This window comes from Tachysurus fulvidraco, chromosome 16 (assembly GCF_022655615.1).
Source record: "Tachysurus fulvidraco isolate hzauxx_2018 chromosome 16, HZAU_PFXX_2.0, whole genome shotgun sequence".
NCBI classification, from domain to species: Eukaryota; Metazoa; Chordata; class Actinopteri; order Siluriformes; family Bagridae; genus Tachysurus; species Tachysurus fulvidraco.
The window spans coordinates 7,580,997-7,598,014 of record NC_062533.1 but is presented as its reverse complement, the minus strand read 5'-3'; the positions used below and the strand labels follow the sequence as shown (position 1 = coordinate 7,598,014).

The window sequence follows — 17,018 nt, the reverse complement described above, 5'->3', positions numbered from 1 at the left end:
AGGCATCGCCATACCAGTCATTATCGTAGGCATCCCGATATACATGGGCCGCAGGGTACGTATTTAACCTTTAATCTAATTAGAGCTACTGAAATCAAATATCAGCTGCTTAGACTTCAGTTCCCACCTGGTATTTTCATGTGTCTCAAATATACAGTATCTCCACTTTTACATCGTATTTGTAATAGCAGCTCAATGTCACAATAAATGCTAGCCCATACTGAACGAAAACCCTATAGACATTTTGCTTAGATAACATAAAGAGCAAATGTTGTCAGTTTAAGGATTAAAAAAAAAAAAACAACTTTAATGAACTTAACTGTAGATAAAGCTACCGGTAAAGCTTTATGCTAATATATACAGGAAATTTAACATAGTAGCTGGTATAAATGAATGAGATAAATTTAAAATAAAAAATAAATAAATAAGGTGAATAGATATAATGTAAATATACTGTATTAGAAGTGTCTTAAATATTAAGATTGTTGTTAATTAGTTCTAAGGGTAGCTCAATCCCATGTGATAACTGCAAAACTGATAGCATTAGTGACTAAATGGTCTTGTAATGGAAATTTCTATTTACTTATTTACTCATCTGTACATGGAGCTGTCCACTTATCCAATCACCTGACAGATGTGTGTGTTAATACCAAGTGTGAGCAAGACATTTATGATTAGAATATTTAGGAGTAAAAACATATGTCTCTCTTAGTGCTTGTTTGCATCTGTTACACTATCTTTCAGGTCCATGGTCGCTGTAAGAAAAACAATATCTCAGGAAGTAAACATTACTTGACAGTAGCCAGCGGGGTCATGACATCAGTATTCGTCTCTCCGGTCTTAGCAGCCGTCACAGTGGGTAAGATAATTTAAAAGATTTTTCAGTACATTAGTCATAGTATTAATGCGATCTGCAGGATCGCATTTTGTTGACAGAAATGTATGTACTATAAACCTAGCTATGAGAGAGAGGTGAGATATCATGCTAGGCAGAGAACACCTCCCATCGCTAGTAGGCTGTTACTCATGTAGGTGGCTTATGTAGGGAGAAAGTGCTGACTAAAAGCTTAGTATCTCAGTTTACTCCCACAACAGAGCTCTGCTTTCTGCTGAAAGGCTCCATCTTTTTTTTTGGGTGGGGTGGGGGCACTGTGCACACATAGTGATCCACACATGCATGCTCTTGTACGTAATCATGTCCTTCTTCATGTTGTCATACTGCTAGCACCATGGAAACAAATGGGAGATTAGATTCGGGTCTTTTCAGGCACAGCGATACCTTCGAGTCTTGTTTAGTCACACATATGTTCACTCTTCTAGACCCTCAATGAGTCATACTTTTCTCAGTATTAGGGCAACAGCGAGGGCTTTAGTGGCAAAATTACAGCAGCTTGTTGCCACTGAAGTGACAGATCGATCTCCATGGCGTGATATGAATTCACATTCACTTTGTGTGTACTGCCTTCGCTCTCTGCCTACCTTTCTCTCCGTTTCTCTCTGCTCGCCTCTCTCTCCCTGTGCCCCCCCCCTCTCTCTCGCTCTCTCTCCCCCCTAATATTATCAACTCACAGCCCTGATCCAGTTTTAGCAGTTGCACAGAGGGGCCCTGTCCCCTGAGCATAAGACTGCTACACAGTGGTGTAAACAATGCTACTCTGTTCTGCTTCACACTATGAAGAATGATGACCTTTTGCCCTCTGGCTAAATGAGTTGTGACACGAGTCTCTGTATTATTTCCCTCTATGTTTATCGTGCTACTGGTTGGATTATTGCTCCATATTTTTCAATGAATAAGTCATTGTGATTTTAATATACAGTAAAGTTTATATTATACTTAGTTGAAAATTGAGGTCATATCTGGAGACAGTATAATTTTTCTTGCAAATTATAAGATGGAAAATACCAAAAATAAATATTCAAAAGAGCTTCTAAATATCAAATGTCATCCCAGCCACCCTGATCTACCATATTAACCTCACACATTTTGCAAACTTTCAAATTTACTCCAAATTTACTCAATTAAGCAAAAATAATCTTTTCCTTATAAAAACCACAGATAACGTGACATTGTGCAGGATCTCCAATAGTAACCCTTTACCAGTACATCTTTATTCTATTGAAGAATTGACATTTTCCATTAGTATAAACAAATTTATAACCTCAAGTCTGATATGAAGTTTATTAGGACACTGTTGGCTTTCACTGTGAGATGTTTTTTTAATTTTTTTTATTTTTACCTCTGTTGGGATAACATAAATTTTAAATGCTTATAAATGCACTTGGGGCATCTCAGAGAGCAGAAGTGAGCTTGATATTACTATTTACTTTGAATATAGAAACGTTTGTGTTGTGGGGTTGGTGTTTTAATTGTTTTTTTTTTTTTTTACATTTATATGAATATATTGTATGTAGTGGGCTGGGAAATAATGGAAATCCTTCTGAAAAACTACAACTTTTGTAATTTCATATGTCTATTTTAATTAACAACCATTAATAACCACTATGGAGTGTGACATGACAAAGAAATGACATGGTCAATACTGAACATGGGCAACCCCAAGCAGGAGAAAATTCCATTTTTTTGGCCTTTGGTAAAGAGAGATAACTGACATTTTCACACATTGACCCAGTGCCATTTGCAGACTACAAATCGTCTGCTCTGTATTTTCAGCGGTCGGAGTGCCTCTGATGCTGACATACGTTTATGGCGTCGTCCCCATGTCTCTCTGTCGTAATGGCTGGTGCAGGCCTCAAAATGAAGCCCCTGAAACACGGAAGATTCAGTTAGAGGATCTGGCCAATTGTAAGTATGCCGCTAAAACATACTAATATGCAGCCTAACTGGACTAGTTATATTCAGAACATTATTCAGCAAGAGATATGAATTCTAAACTAATTTAATTTCTGTTCACGTAATTTAGTCTCAATTCACTATAGTAATATAGGAAAATGTTCCACTTTTATATTAGTGAACTATATATTAATCATGCCTGTGGTACTAGCTCCAATATATTGTTTAGTTGACAATGCAACCTTCTGATCTGATGAAATTTCAACTTCTTTTGAAGATTTTTTGTTTTCTCATGTAGTCAGTGATCACTGGACTGCGCAGCCCAAGCCAACGCTCAACGAAATCGGGCTCCAGGAAGTGAGTGTGGACGAAGCAGTAGCATTACCCAGCACCAGTGCTGTCCTGTCACAGCCTGAGGGATCCTCCAACCTGTGTGATGATGTACAGGTGGTAAGCAGCAAACAAGACAAATCAGATGATGTGGATGCTGTCAAGGAGTGTGTCTTTAGCAGCACGCAGACCTTTGCTTTGAGGTGGGTCCATATTTTTCTAAGTGAAATACAATCAAATTTGAGATAGATGTTATTTTATTTATACAGTGAGCCGTGTTTACTTAATGATGGGACATCCATTACAAATAGTAAACAGATTATGAGAGTTAATCAATATGAGGCTCGTTTTGCTGCAATGTGTGACTACAGGGAGGGGACCAATATCGAGGTACGGGTGGAGATCGAGGCACAGCCACGTGGCGGACGTCAGCCAAGTCTCAGTAGTGTCCTCTCTAGCCGGAGCCTGTCAGCCGAGTCCCTCCGTCAATCACATGATCCTCTCAGTGCCTCCCAAATGCCAGTGAACGATGACCCCCAGCCAATTACACAGACAGACAATGTCTGATCACCAGCCGCTTTCACCACCCACTGTTCCTCCGACCAGCTGCTTCTAGCCTCTGTCTGTTTACACGGAGACAGAGAAATGGAGACCAATGGAGCGAGAAAGGACAAGATGGGGAGAGAGCAAGGGAGAAAGAATTCAGTATCACGAGAGAGGGCATGGGGACAAACATCTAGAGCAGCTCCCGATATACCACTCGGATGACTAATGATGATAGTATGAACTAATATGACCGAACGCATGTTTGCAAGCCAGTCTTGTGGTTGTTAGCCTCTTTTTTACTGTGGTACAATGAAAAAAAATTGGCTATCCAGATGGTATTTAATTTAATTTATTTGTTTAGCCCTTCTTATAGCTGCAAAACACTTTTGTATGAAGTGGCTGTATAATTCCCTTAAAATATAACAATAAATTCAAGAACCACAGCATGTTTTTCTCTGAAGCCGTGAGTTTCCTAGTTTGACATACAGCTTTTACACAATATTATGGAATCGATTGCTTCCTTGCTTGGAGAATACAATACTATTGGCAACCTTGCAGCAGGGTATCATGTCATTCCCATATGGTGTTCATTAATTTAAATTATACAAGTTCTAACAGAATACCAGGTACTAAACTATTTAAGTTGCAATGAAAATAATGGGCCTTTGATTTAGATTTAGCCTACAAGCCTACTCATTTAAATACTAATCTCTAGCTCTCCCTGTATGTAGTAACTAACTAAATATAAGCCTTGTTAATGCAGTTAAAAGGAAGGCGAAAAAATTTATTCATCATAATTGTATTGCATCCAGTGTGTAAGAACACAGATTGCTTATTGAAATTCATTTAACCTTGAGTTATGTTATAGAATCTCTAATAGGCCGCATTGTCCTACTCTATGTCTCTAATGATTGAGCCAGTAAACTGCATTCAGCTTAGATAATGCAATTGGATGAGCACTTTTATGGACTAGAGGTACTAAAGATCGTATGGAAAGAGGTTTGTTAAGAGGTGTGTCCAGTTTATGTTTACAGAAGGACTCAAAGTAAGCTTTGGTAATATGACTACAGTAGACCGATTTTTACGAGTGCAACAAGAGTCTTAGTTAAAGCAGTCTCTTTTTTTTCCAGTTTTGCTCTCTGCAATTCAGCAGTAAGCATTAACGCAAAATCTCTTATCAGCATGTCATCTGAGGCCTCTTATTTCTCAAGAAAACAGCAGGTGGGTAAAATCTTTGATGATGATTTCATTGTGTGGGTGAATATACCCACAGCTCCAAAGTAAATGTATGTGCAATGTAGATGAAAAAAGATGTTTTGAAAAATTGAAATGTATGAATAAACCGATTCTAAGTAAGAAATTAACTTTGTGTTCATGGTGAATGTGTGCAGTATTACTTGGCTGTCAAGCTTGAGTATTTTTTGTATTAAACTTGTAATAACAACAAACATCCCTAGAGGGAGCTAAAGGACATGTCATGTTTGGACACTTGAATCATCAGGTAATTTACTTCTTGTGCCTAATTTGGCACTGATTAATTGCATTATTAGATTCATTTAAAAAGTTGATGTTTGGTAGGATAGTTTGAGGGTAGATGTACCCTTTTTTATTATTAGAATTGCTATACAGAGGTTACACTACAACATGTGACCCTATTTTAAGAGTTATTTGCATAAAATACAAAAAAAATGACGTAAAAAAATAATAGTAGTGGAAAAAAATTATCTCACAATTTAAAAAAGTATTGAGGATAAAGCAAATGATTAGGGAGTAGACAGCACATGTTCAGAATTAAAGAGTAAACGTTAAATTAAAAAAAAAGAATTTAGGAGAAAAGAGCGATGTTGATTTTAAATTAAAATGGGAGCTCAAAACATTGGAAAGATTAAGGACAAGAAGACTACAGAGGAGGCTTAGAAAGAGATCTGATTTTGTGATTAATATGTAGGTCCTTAAAGTTATGAACAATGCCATCTTTTGTGTCTTCAACTGTGTTCCCATATTGCTGATTCCACATCGTGTAACATAGGCTCCACTATACTTATAGTGATTAGTGATAGAAACTTTTTTACAGAGGTTCTGCTGAATCATGTGAAAAAAAATCACATGTAAAAAAAATAAAATATACATTACAAAGGTGGACAGAAATGTGTGAAATTTAAATGTGGGTCATGTTACTCTTCTATACATTGAAAAGAGCAATGTGATGTCACAGCTGACTGTTCTTGCAGCTTGGGGATTTTGAAATTTGAGGAGGTTGTCTTGCCCATTACCTCATTTTCAAAGGGATGAGCAGAAGGAGAGGCAGAAGAGTGTGTATAGATAATGAGGCCTGCCTGGTTGTCATTTAGGAGCCTAGTGCATGTTCAAATTGCCTGTCTTGGATCATTAGAATGGTTGGTCGGTCTCAACAAGAACGACAAGGCAGCATACAGAGTGGAGGTGCAACAGCTAACTGGTGCAGAGCCAGCAACCAGTCTCTGAATGTTGATGAAACTAAAGTTCATCTGGCGGAGAACTTAACCGGTCACTCAACACCAGCTCCATCACCAAGAAAGCCTCTCTACTTCCTGTGAAGGCTGAGGAAAGCATTTCTCCCTTCACACACCTTGACCATGTTATACAGAGGGACCATTAAGAGGTTTAGCTGCGAAGATCATTGGAGTCTTTCCTCTTTCATAGACATTTACACCACACACTGCATCCGCAAAGCCAACAGCATTGTGGAGGACCCCGCACACCCCTCACAGACAAACTTTTTCCCTCCTGCAGTCTAGAAAAAGGTACCAAAGCATTCAGGCTATTATGACCAGATTGTGTAACAGTTTGCACATGCTTTCCTACACATTCAGTCAATTTCTATTTTGCACAACTCATTACAATACCTCATATAAATGCTACTATTATATTTAGTGTTCATTCCTGTATTTTTGCACATGTACTGTAGAATATACCGAATGTACTCTGGTCAGCATGCTGTTTCATTTTACATTGTACTGTGTCAGCTATACAGTATATGGTTAAAATGACAATAAAAGCTTCTTGACTTGAGTCTTGAATTAACTTGAGAATAAACATGCATTACCATTGTATATAAGGGTAAACATTATTTGCCCAACTAAATAATGTTTGTGGCTATGAAGCTGCTTTCTGCAAGCTGGGTTGAACCAAAGATAATAGACAATACAGCCTGTATGGTGAAAGCACCAAAAACGTTCTGCTTTTTCTGCTTCGTTAAGACCGTGAAGGAAAACATGTACATTTTGTCAAAATACACATGACCATATATCTGTTAAATCTAAAAAATCTACTTTAGCTTATATTAACTTTATATTTACTTTTGTAAATATGACGCCACCTGGTCTTAATTAATGGACACATTTTTAAATCCATAGAGAAAACCAGCCTATTGCCTATTTACTGAAAATCCAGCTATGATCAGCCAAAACATAGGCAAAGCTTTTGTTAAACTACTAGATCATCTTCACTAGCTTATAATTCCTGGTAGCAATTATTGCTATTAATGCTACAATATCTTGTCAAGCTATTTTATTAAGACAACACAAGTAATAGTCTGATCACCAACTCCTGTTTTCTGGCATTTATTTATTTATTTATTTGTTGGTAGCTGCTCAAACAAAACAGGAATTTTCAGCAGAACTTGTCTACATTATTTATTTATTTCAACTCGGATACGTATTTTAGCCAATATCTTTATCAGGCATTTATGCAAATATTTTTCCGAAATAAATATGACTAGAAAATTTTATTTTATTTTATTTTATTATTTTTGGTAATTTTCTTTTCAATAACAAATGATAACAGATAACAAAATGCAATGCCATATTATTCAAATCTAAAAATAGGGCCAGGGTTAAAAATACAAAGAAGGGGTATCCAGCAATACAAATTAATTTAAAAAGAGGAATTAAATTAACAGCCTTTTCCAGCTTAAAATGGAAAATGTTTGTTTTCTTTTCAGACCACTTACATGGATGTGAAACTTTCCAAATTGAATAAAAAGATTAAATATAAAAATATGACGTTTCGCCATTTTCTGTATATTAATTTTTGTCACAAATAATAATTCAAAAACATTCAACATCAATCCAAAAAAAACAAAAAAACAAAAAAAAAAAAACAAGTGCACATACAATCAAAAACAAGGTGCAGATTCCGTATTTATATAAGAAATTGCTTTCTTGGATAAATTAGGTGTATAATTTGAAAATATACTTCACAAATTTTATTGTTAATGCAAACATGACCAGAAAAATACAGAATCCACCCGCATCAAGGCACCTCCTTTTTTTTACGTCACCCCGGAAGTGGGTGGTGTTTTGTGAACGCGCACCTTTCCATCCGTATCCAAGCAGCGTTACGCGGAGGGATGTGAGAGAGTAACAGTGCCGTAGTGTTGATATCGTCCTACTGGACTGTTCAGGGAAGCACCGTTATTCCTCTACTGCTCCGTTTATCATAATAATCTACACACCTGAGCATGGAGGCGATAAAATCAGCCGGGAGAGCCATAATAAAAAGTCCTGGAGTTCCTAGGCATGCATGGGGAACTGCCAAGCACGAAAGTAAGTATTCTGTGTTTGTAAACTAAATATATGACTGAACGTCTGAGTCTGTGATGCACTGTAATGCCTGTGTATTCAAAAAAAGGACCTAATAACCATTTGACAGGGTTTGTAAATCTTTAGTAGTATATGACCCTTTAACTCTCCCTGTCCTCCTCGTTTTATTCTGCATCATCATTCAAACTTTTCTTATCATAGTGAGGTGTTTTTTTCTTTGCCTATTTGTTATACTGTGATTGTGCAATGTTTGGCTCATCCAATGAATTTTTAGCATCTAGTTAACATTCTACTTCAATTCTATATGTATTCAATCACATATTTGTCCCTTTATCTGTCCCCAATAAAAGTAGAGTATTGTTTTTGAAATTAACTTATTCAAGCACTAAGAATCATCCTGTACATTGTTGACATCGGTCCATCCATGGTCTGATGACTGACTGAACTCCTCTGGTCTTTGTGTGTGAATATGTTGTTGACTTGGAAAGGAGAAGCAGAATGGCACACTGATCTATGCTAAATAATTAGAGCTTTATTGCTATATTAAGGCTTAACATACACTCACAGACTAGACCTTTTCTCATCTTGAACCACCGAGACAGGCAAACCGATTATATACAGGATGCAGAGATGGTTACACAAGCTTGCAACCCCTCACTCAGCATCCTTCCCCATCAAGAGACACAGACCAAAGTCCACTCCTACTCAGTATACTTCCATGTCAGAACACATACGTCCACTCATACACACAAATAGCGGTTAGTTACCAGCCTAAAAAAATACACCAGATATCCGCAATAGTTTTACGAATATCAAACAAATGATTATTTGTTAGACAACATTTAACTTAATGTTCAATTCATTGATTACATGATTTTATATTTAAATATATTATGTAAATCAGTAAACACCATTTAATGTTGATGTGAATAAATGTATGCTTAATTTCCACACAAAATAGCATGTAAAGAGTTTATTAAATTGTACTGTGTATGATTCAGTGAGCTGTTTGAATAATGTGCCATCTACCTGTTATTCTCTCATGAATACGTCCTTGTTGACTAAGGGGTTATATACTAAGAGACACTTAATGCCTAAAATGAATTTCACTCTCACTGGATTCAGTTTTTAATGATTTGCTAGGGTCTTTCACTCAATTATATTCGAGAGACTGTGCTAACAACGAACTGTCTATTTAACTGCAGTAGGTAATGGTTACATAGCTGTACAGGGAGTCTCTTAAATGGTTGTTACCTTAGAGATATTTACTAGAAACTCTAAAGGGCATGTTTGTTGCAGTGCAAAAAGTCTTTAAACATTTAAATGAGGCACCATACTGAATATGTGAAAATACAGCATACATACAGAATACAAAAATAAAAGCATTGCTTCTATTCATCCTATCTAGTGTCTTATACCAGCAGTATGGTGGCTGTTTATTTTTTAAGCTTCTGTGCTGTTGTGCCTTAACACACTTTAGCTGGTCTGATATAAGAAGGGAATAAAAGGCAGCGTACTTGCATATGCGCAACTGTCACTTTTGACAGCTGATTGATCAAACTCAGAAATGGCAGTTTTGACAGCAAAAGATGAAACCTATTCCCTTCAAGTCACATAGAAGAGCTGGTTGTCATTGGCAGTCGGCTTACAGGAGCTGAGCGGATGCTGAGGGAATAACCTGAAAACCTCAATTTATCAGTTTGAATATCTGCATAGATATCATGAATATACATGCTCCAGCCATGAGTCAGAACTAAACATTTCTTCAGATTTCCCATAACAGCTTAATAATTGTAGCTAATGCTTGTTGATTCTTGCTCTTCTCTTGCTAATTTCAAAGCTGTGAAGTCCGGTGCCATGTTTCCGGAGCTAAGAGAGAATGTAAAAGCTTAGCATATCCTGCCGGTGCTCCTGGCAGCACTCATCTGTTGAGATCACAGAGCTGGCGTGTTCTGAAGAGCTTCTGTCCCTTCTGATTGGATGACTGAAATGGGAGTGACCTTCAGAGATTAGTTAAATACTATGTTTGATTATATAAATTGTAAGTAGTTGAGTGTTTGTAACACCTGGCTTTCTGAAAAATAAAACCCTTATTGTTTCTTAGGACATGGAGGCTTAGTAGTTATCATGTTTGTCAGTCCTCCAGATTTGGGGGTATAATTCCTGCCTCCACTCAGTGTGTGCACAGTTTGCATGTTCCTTCAAGTAATCCGGTTTCTCCTCAGTCCAAAGTCATGTATTGTAGATGATTGGAATCGCTAAATTGTCTATAGTATGTGAATGGGTGTATGAGAGTGTACACATTGGTCCACAGTGTCCCAGGTCCACAGCTTCCCTGCCACCCAGTATTGGATAAGCAGTTTAGAATATGGATGGACGTTTTTTTTTTTATTATTGAAAAACTTCCACAACATGGGTGAAAGAAATAGGTGAAATAATGGGTGACTAGGGTAAAAAAGATTTTACAGTAAGAGTTTGATGCTCTGATAGAATGTGAACCTGTTTGTACCTAAAACTTGTTTAGGCATAAGAATGAGGAGTATCATACATCCACTGAGATAATGTATAATGTTGACAATTAATGCACAAATAATTAAAGCAAACATTCTTGACCTTTCAGTTTCTAGTGCTAATTAGCTTTTTGTTGCATTCATTGTTGTTAAGGCACTCTGGATGTCAGGCCTGTATTCAAATAAACAGATACAGATAGTACTAGTTCTCTTTTATTCTTTTTTCCACATTTTCTTTCCCCATTTCATTTTTTGTTCTCTGCATCTGTGCTAATAAGGTTTTGTTCTAGTGCCTGAATCTATTAAGGCCCCCTGCAATTTATTCCCTGCTGGCAGAGAATAAAAAAAGGGAATATGATTTTGGAGATAATCACAGTGGGATGCACATATCTGCTAAACACAGACATTTAACCTAGGCAAAGCTTCATAAAAAGTAAACTCAAGATGCTGAGATTAGAATCATGCCAAAGACAACTTAACAGGGAGAGGTGCCACTTACTCTGACTCTAAAGTCAGAAGTTCATATTTAACTAGATTTGAAAATAAGGTCATACTCAGTGCGAGAAAGAAAGAAAGAAAGAAAGAAAGAAAGAAAGAAAGAAAGACAGAAAGAAGGGAATGAGAATTGAAGCCCTGAAAGGGGGGGGGGGGGGGGGCAGGAACAGAGATTATATGAGAAGCCAGTAAAATATATGAAGTAATGGGGTAAGAGAAAGAGAAGGAGACAAGATTGAAAAGAAAAGGATTCCACTAAAAAAATCAGGAAAATATCTGATGGTTGTAGGTAATGGAGCTAAATATGAATTGACTTGGCTTCGGATTCCTGTAGACAGGGTATGCATTTTTTTTACAATCCAGAAATAGCCAGCTTAAAATATTCAGAAAGAAAGAGAGCCAAGTGCAGACTTTGAATAAGACTTGAAACCTATGACTTGCTAGAATATGAACCAGTGAAACCTCAAATCTGGTGTATTTTCTCAAAACATTAAGATGTTAGAAGGTAAGGTAACAGGATAAAGAGAGAGAGAAGAGAGAATGAAGGCTCATGTAGATGAGATTATTCCTACATGAAATTCCTGTAATGGACCTTATTGGCAATTAAATTTTTATCAAATTCCTGTAGATTTTCTTTAGGAATTTATGAAGGCTGACTGCTGAACCAAAGTGCGTGGAGAATTGTCAGCACCATGGACAGTGTCCAGCTCTACTGGAGTGACTCTTTTTATATCTATTTTTCTAGATTTATTTAGATATAGATTTCTATTTATATGGACTTTTATCAAGATTTCTAATGCTGATGGAGGATCCATTATCTAATGTGTGTGTGTGCCAATATTCTCCTCTGTAGTCTGATGGCAGTTTTATGCAAGTCTCAATATTTTATGAAAGTCTCATGCCCCACAGTCAGATCTAACAGCATTGACAAGTTAAAGGAGTGAAAGAGTCAAGTAAATTATGCACTTATGAATAAAATATTCAGATTTCATTGTGCATCATTGCATTAGCTGCTTTGTTTAAAGGGAGGAACTTTCAAGCCCCCTGCTTCTTTACTGTTCAGGACAGCTGTCTGGGAAATATAATACAACCCTTTTTTCCCTCCTTTTTATTTTCCCTACTCGACTCCTTTCCCTACTCACACTTGGATCAGGTGTGATTGGCTCAGACTCCTTTCACTTTGAAGATACACCCTACTGGGAAAGCATTCTTTTGTTTCTTACCCTTTAGTTAAAGCAGTGACTGTCCTTTGGGAGGGTGAAGGTGTACATTCTCTATCTCTTCCTTTTTGTTTTGATTTATAATTTTGACTGATTTACTTTTAGAAGTACAAGTTCTTCACATATCATGGTGCTCAGAATGTACTTTTACCATCAAATAATACATGCAGAAGGGAAATGTTAAACCTAAAGGAGAAATTTAAATAATTCTGGAAGATTTTATACAGTAGCAAGGATGTATAGTATAGCTATATAATGTATACAGAGTATACAAATGCTTACTTGACTTGTCTTTGACTTGTCTTTCTGTCAGATTAAGGGTGACTATAAATTGGTATGGTATTAAATATGCATTAATGTAGCATAAGTTTTATTGATGTCTTGCTTGCCTTATAGTGGTACACTATGGCACTGGAAAATAAGTTCACTGGCAATACAACAATCCTAACTTCACTTAGTTGGGTAATTAGTCTGTCACTGTCAGTTACACAGTTGTCACATACATGTGACCAGTTGTAATAAATCAAAGAGCTGCATTGCTTTTAAAAGAATACATGTCTATTTGTCGTTCTTATTTTTAGGATCTCAACCATGAGACTCAACATATACAACTGACAAGCCATTTATAAGCAGTATTTTCACCATTTATTCCCTTTTATTTACGTATTCTTCATTTCATGTGGACAGAGCTGCTTCATATACATTATAATTACAGGCCGCTAAATCAAGCAGAAAGACTTATTTAAATAAAGATTTTGAGGAAATTCTTCTCATCTGCTAGAGCCTTTTTTTCCCTGTGACATGACATCTTTTATTTCTCTTCAGTAATTGCACTTGTGCACATAATCACAGGGCTCCTGCAGATATGATTGATTCTAAAGTGTAAGAAATTAATAGGAATTTGAAATTAATTAGGGATTACTTTAAAATATGATAGCCGTCTTCCCCAAAAGTGTAATATCTGTATGTCATGAAGTCACGTTCTAGCTCTGAGATGACTCGGAGATCTCAGAGTTAATAAAGCTAAGAACATTTGGGTGAGAGATGAACGCAAGAACTAATTTTGTTCAACAATGCAGTGGTCGACATTGCTGGTCCTGGAGATGTACAGAATTTAGTTTCAACATTAATTCAGTACAACTCCTGATATTGGTAGCCTATAGTTTCTGTCAAGGTGGATCTTCAGGAGCAGGGTTGGTGATCAGTAGTCTGAGCTGCCATACAGTATTTTAGCATTTTCACCATTTACACCATTTAAGAATACTATGCCATTTTTACATTTACTCATTTTGCTAATGATTTTATCAACTTGCAATTGAGACTAAATGCAATGGAGAATGTGAGGGATTAAGTTAAGATTCAATTGGTGGCAGCATGATGGTGGGATTTAAACACAGTATGATCATCCAGTGCCATGAGTAACCCATGAGTTAGCTCTAGTTGCATAATGCATCATTGGAAACAACCTCACATATTTACATTTAAATTCGTTTTTACCATGTGGAGGCCTAATACAATCTAATCAACTCTCACAATTAAGGAACTGTCAACTCTCAACCATAATTGCATTTGTTGCTAAGCAACAAAGCATAATCTTACAACCTTCTGTGTTCTGTGTATTCTGCTGACCCAAGAAAACTAATCGGACTAAGAGATGTAAGACTATACTGTGTTAAGCAAAACATGTTCAGCTTGTCAGGTTCAGTCTCTTACCTATTGCCAACTCTGACTAAAGGCCTAATCACTCTAGAGAAGCTAAAATGATTGAATATCATTTCACTTGCGTAATAGAGACTACTCTCCATCTCCAACTTCAGCCTCTTCATGTCCTATATTCAGTAATGCCCTAGATTCATTATTTTAAGATTTTAAATGCCCAGGATAGAGGGATCCCTTATAGAGGGGTTTTAAGAGTCTGGATTAGAAAATGTAAAAAAAATATATTATATATTTCTTTTTATTTTAAAAATAGTTTTCCTATGCTTTGAATGCTCTGAATAATATTGTGGTTCTGCTACAAAAATTTCTAAATATTGGCAATTCAAATTCAGCCCCTGGCCATTTTAGATGTGAGATATTGGTTGCTAAGGGCAACTGTCTCATGCTCATTTGCAAATCTAAATTATATTCCTTAATCAAACCTGTCAGTAGAAAAGATCTATCAGTGAAGAGCATCACTGTTGATTTTGTGTGCAAATGAGCCTATTGAGCATTGTGAATATACATTTTAAACCCTAACAGTGGCAATGACTGCATGAGCACAACTCGTGATTAAAGATTAAGGCAAATAATATCACTCAAATATTAGTTGAAACCTAGACCTCGATGTGTTCTTTCACTTAGCCTCAATTCAGTTTGTGAGCAATATTTAATTATGTGTAAAGGACCAATTTTACAAAATGTTCTGAATGGATAAGTGAACATGGTATCTGAGAGATGGCATCAACTTACATTTAATGTTTGAAAAGTAACGATTAATTAATGGCTACTATTCAAAATAAATGCTTTATTTTGCCAGTACAGTGTTACAGGGGGTAGTGTTAACTCCTCACAGCTCCAAAATCCCAGGTTTAATCCTGGCATCGAGTGACCGTCCACTTGGATTTCATCCCACCTTCCAAAATCATACCAGTAGGAGGAATTGGCATTAGGTGTGTGTGTGAGCATATGTGTGTGCATAGTCCTTGCAACGTACTGTTTCCCATTGAAGGTGTTTCTAGTACAGTATATACTCTGGGTCCACCGCGCCACTAGCTTTTTAAGCACAGCTTTTTAAACAAAATATTTGCTTTAAATTTACTCCATTAGTTCTTTAAAATTAAACTTTGTGATTTTTAAGTAGGTATAAATAAGTGAAAGTGAAGTGACATACGGCTAAGTATGGTGAACCATACTCAGAATTCGTTCTCTGCATTTAACCCATCCAAAGTGCACACATACAGCAGTGAACACACACACACCGTGAACACACACCCGGAGCAGTATAATAAGTGTTCTCCTTTGGTGTTTAAGCAAATTAGATCTCTCTCTCTCTCTCTCTCTCTCTCTCTCTCTCTCTCTCTCTCTCTCTCTCTCTCTCTCTCTCTCTCTCTCTCTCTCTCTCTCTCACACACACACACTTACTCTCACACATACACACACCAACCCAAACACCCCCAAACCTGTTTCTAGTTTCCCCCAAATCCTTATGCAGTCTATAGCAACCTCCTGTTTATATACCAGTTCAAATCTCATTACTGTATTATCTGTTACTGTAAGTTGCTTCTCTGAGTAATGAGGGTAACAGCCTGGAGCATCAACATGGATGTGTTGTTGATTTGTCAGTAGTTCATTACAGGTCTAGTTTTCGGGAACAGTATTGTTCTTAGTGCTTTTAGTGGAGCACAGTGTTTCCTTGGCCCAGATTTATCATGAGTGAGCATTTTGGGTAACACAGCCAATGTACTGGCAACGGTAGCTTAAAATAGAAATGGCTTACATGTGTGATATAACTATAACTATATTCTGTTTCTAATTGTTTTGACCAGTTGTCTTTTTAGCACCACAGCACTTTTGGAATGATGTGCCAATGGATAATTTAACAGAGAAGTGATGTGAAGTGATCTGTCCTCCGTACCACAAACAGCTGGCGCATGCTGGCGGAGGCAGATAGTCCCAACACAGCTCTATCAGAGCAACACAAATTACTTAAGCATTCAGTGATGTTTAATTACAGGCAGACACATTACTGCCTTCTGCATGCTACTGTGCATGTACACAATATATAGATTTCTTTATCGCTGAAATCTATTTAAAGCTTGCAGAGCGAAGCAAATTCCCATTTCTTCGTGATACACTCACAGTTAAAGTTTCACCTACATGAACCATCATTTATTTTGTTTAACTGATTAGAAGTTTGTTTGGATTCAACAATTTTGTTGAATGCAAACCTATGCACTTATTTGATGGTGTCTGAAAAGCGTCTGCTCTTTGTTTTTAGAGCTTCCAGAGAACTGGACAGACACTAAGGAGACCCTGATGGAGGGAATGGTGTTCAACGTGAAGTACATGGGCATGACATTGGTTGGTCAGCCTAAAGGAGAGGAAATGGCTGCCGCCGCCATTCACAGGATTGTCTCAACGGTTAGTTTCCATCACTGAGTGAAGCTTGTACCCAGAAGGCATTTTTAAATATATATGTTGGAAACGATGTTATGGAGAAGATGACGGAAAAATATGATGCAGACAGTTCATAAGCAATGGCAGTAAAAAAAAAACAATCAAACAAAAAACAGAAGCACAACAATTATAATTTGGTGCAAATGACCAGTTAAAGTGAAAAGTGAAGGTGAAAGGACATACGGCTGAGTATGGTGACCCATACTCAGAATTTGTTCTCTGCATTTAACCCAACCAAAGTGCACACACACAGCAGTGAACACACACACACACACACACACCGTGAACACACACCCGGAGCAGTGGGCAGCCATTTATGCTGCGGCGCCCGGGGAGCAGTTGGGGGGGTCCGTTGCCTTACTCAAGGGCACCTCAGGATTGAGAG

At 37.1% G+C, this 17,018-nt stretch overlaps 2 protein-coding genes across 5 annotated transcripts in view; both read left to right on the top strand.

Annotated features, from left to right (window-relative positions):
- si:ch211-278j3.3 (E3 ubiquitin-protein ligase RNF19A) overlaps positions 1 to 5,031 on the top strand; it is a 20,731-nt gene extending 15,700 nt beyond the window's left edge. For 2 of the 3 annotated variants that reach the window (XM_027149991.2, XM_027149994.2), the window contains exons 6-10: positions 1 to 55; positions 745 to 859; positions 2,672 to 2,803; positions 3,069 to 3,324; positions 3,493 to 5,031. The exon at positions 1 to 55 is cut by the window's left edge and continues 108 nt beyond it. In XM_027149991.2, the coding sequence (XP_027005792.1) occupies positions 1 to 55; positions 745 to 859; positions 2,672 to 2,803; positions 3,069 to 3,324; positions 3,493 to 3,688 (754 nt within the window). In that variant the 3' untranslated portion in view covers positions 3,689 to 5,031. The remainder of the gene's footprint in view (positions 56 to 744; positions 860 to 2,671; positions 2,804 to 3,068; positions 3,325 to 3,492) is intronic. The other variant, XM_027149993.2, reaches the window with a different exon arrangement.
- A 2,979-nt stretch (positions 5,032 to 8,010) lies between these two features.
- Positions 8,011 to 17,018, top strand: part of si:dkey-71h2.2 (low density lipoprotein receptor adapter protein 1-B) — a 31,298-nt gene continuing 22,290 nt past the window's right edge. For both annotated transcript variants that reach the window (XM_047801323.1, XM_047801322.1), the window contains exons 1-2: positions 8,011 to 8,253; positions 16,455 to 16,597. In XM_047801323.1, coding sequence (XP_047657279.1) covers positions 8,169 to 8,253; positions 16,455 to 16,597 — 228 coding nt within the window. In that variant the 5' untranslated portion in view covers positions 8,011 to 8,168. The remainder of the gene's footprint in view (positions 8,254 to 16,454; positions 16,598 to 17,018) is intronic.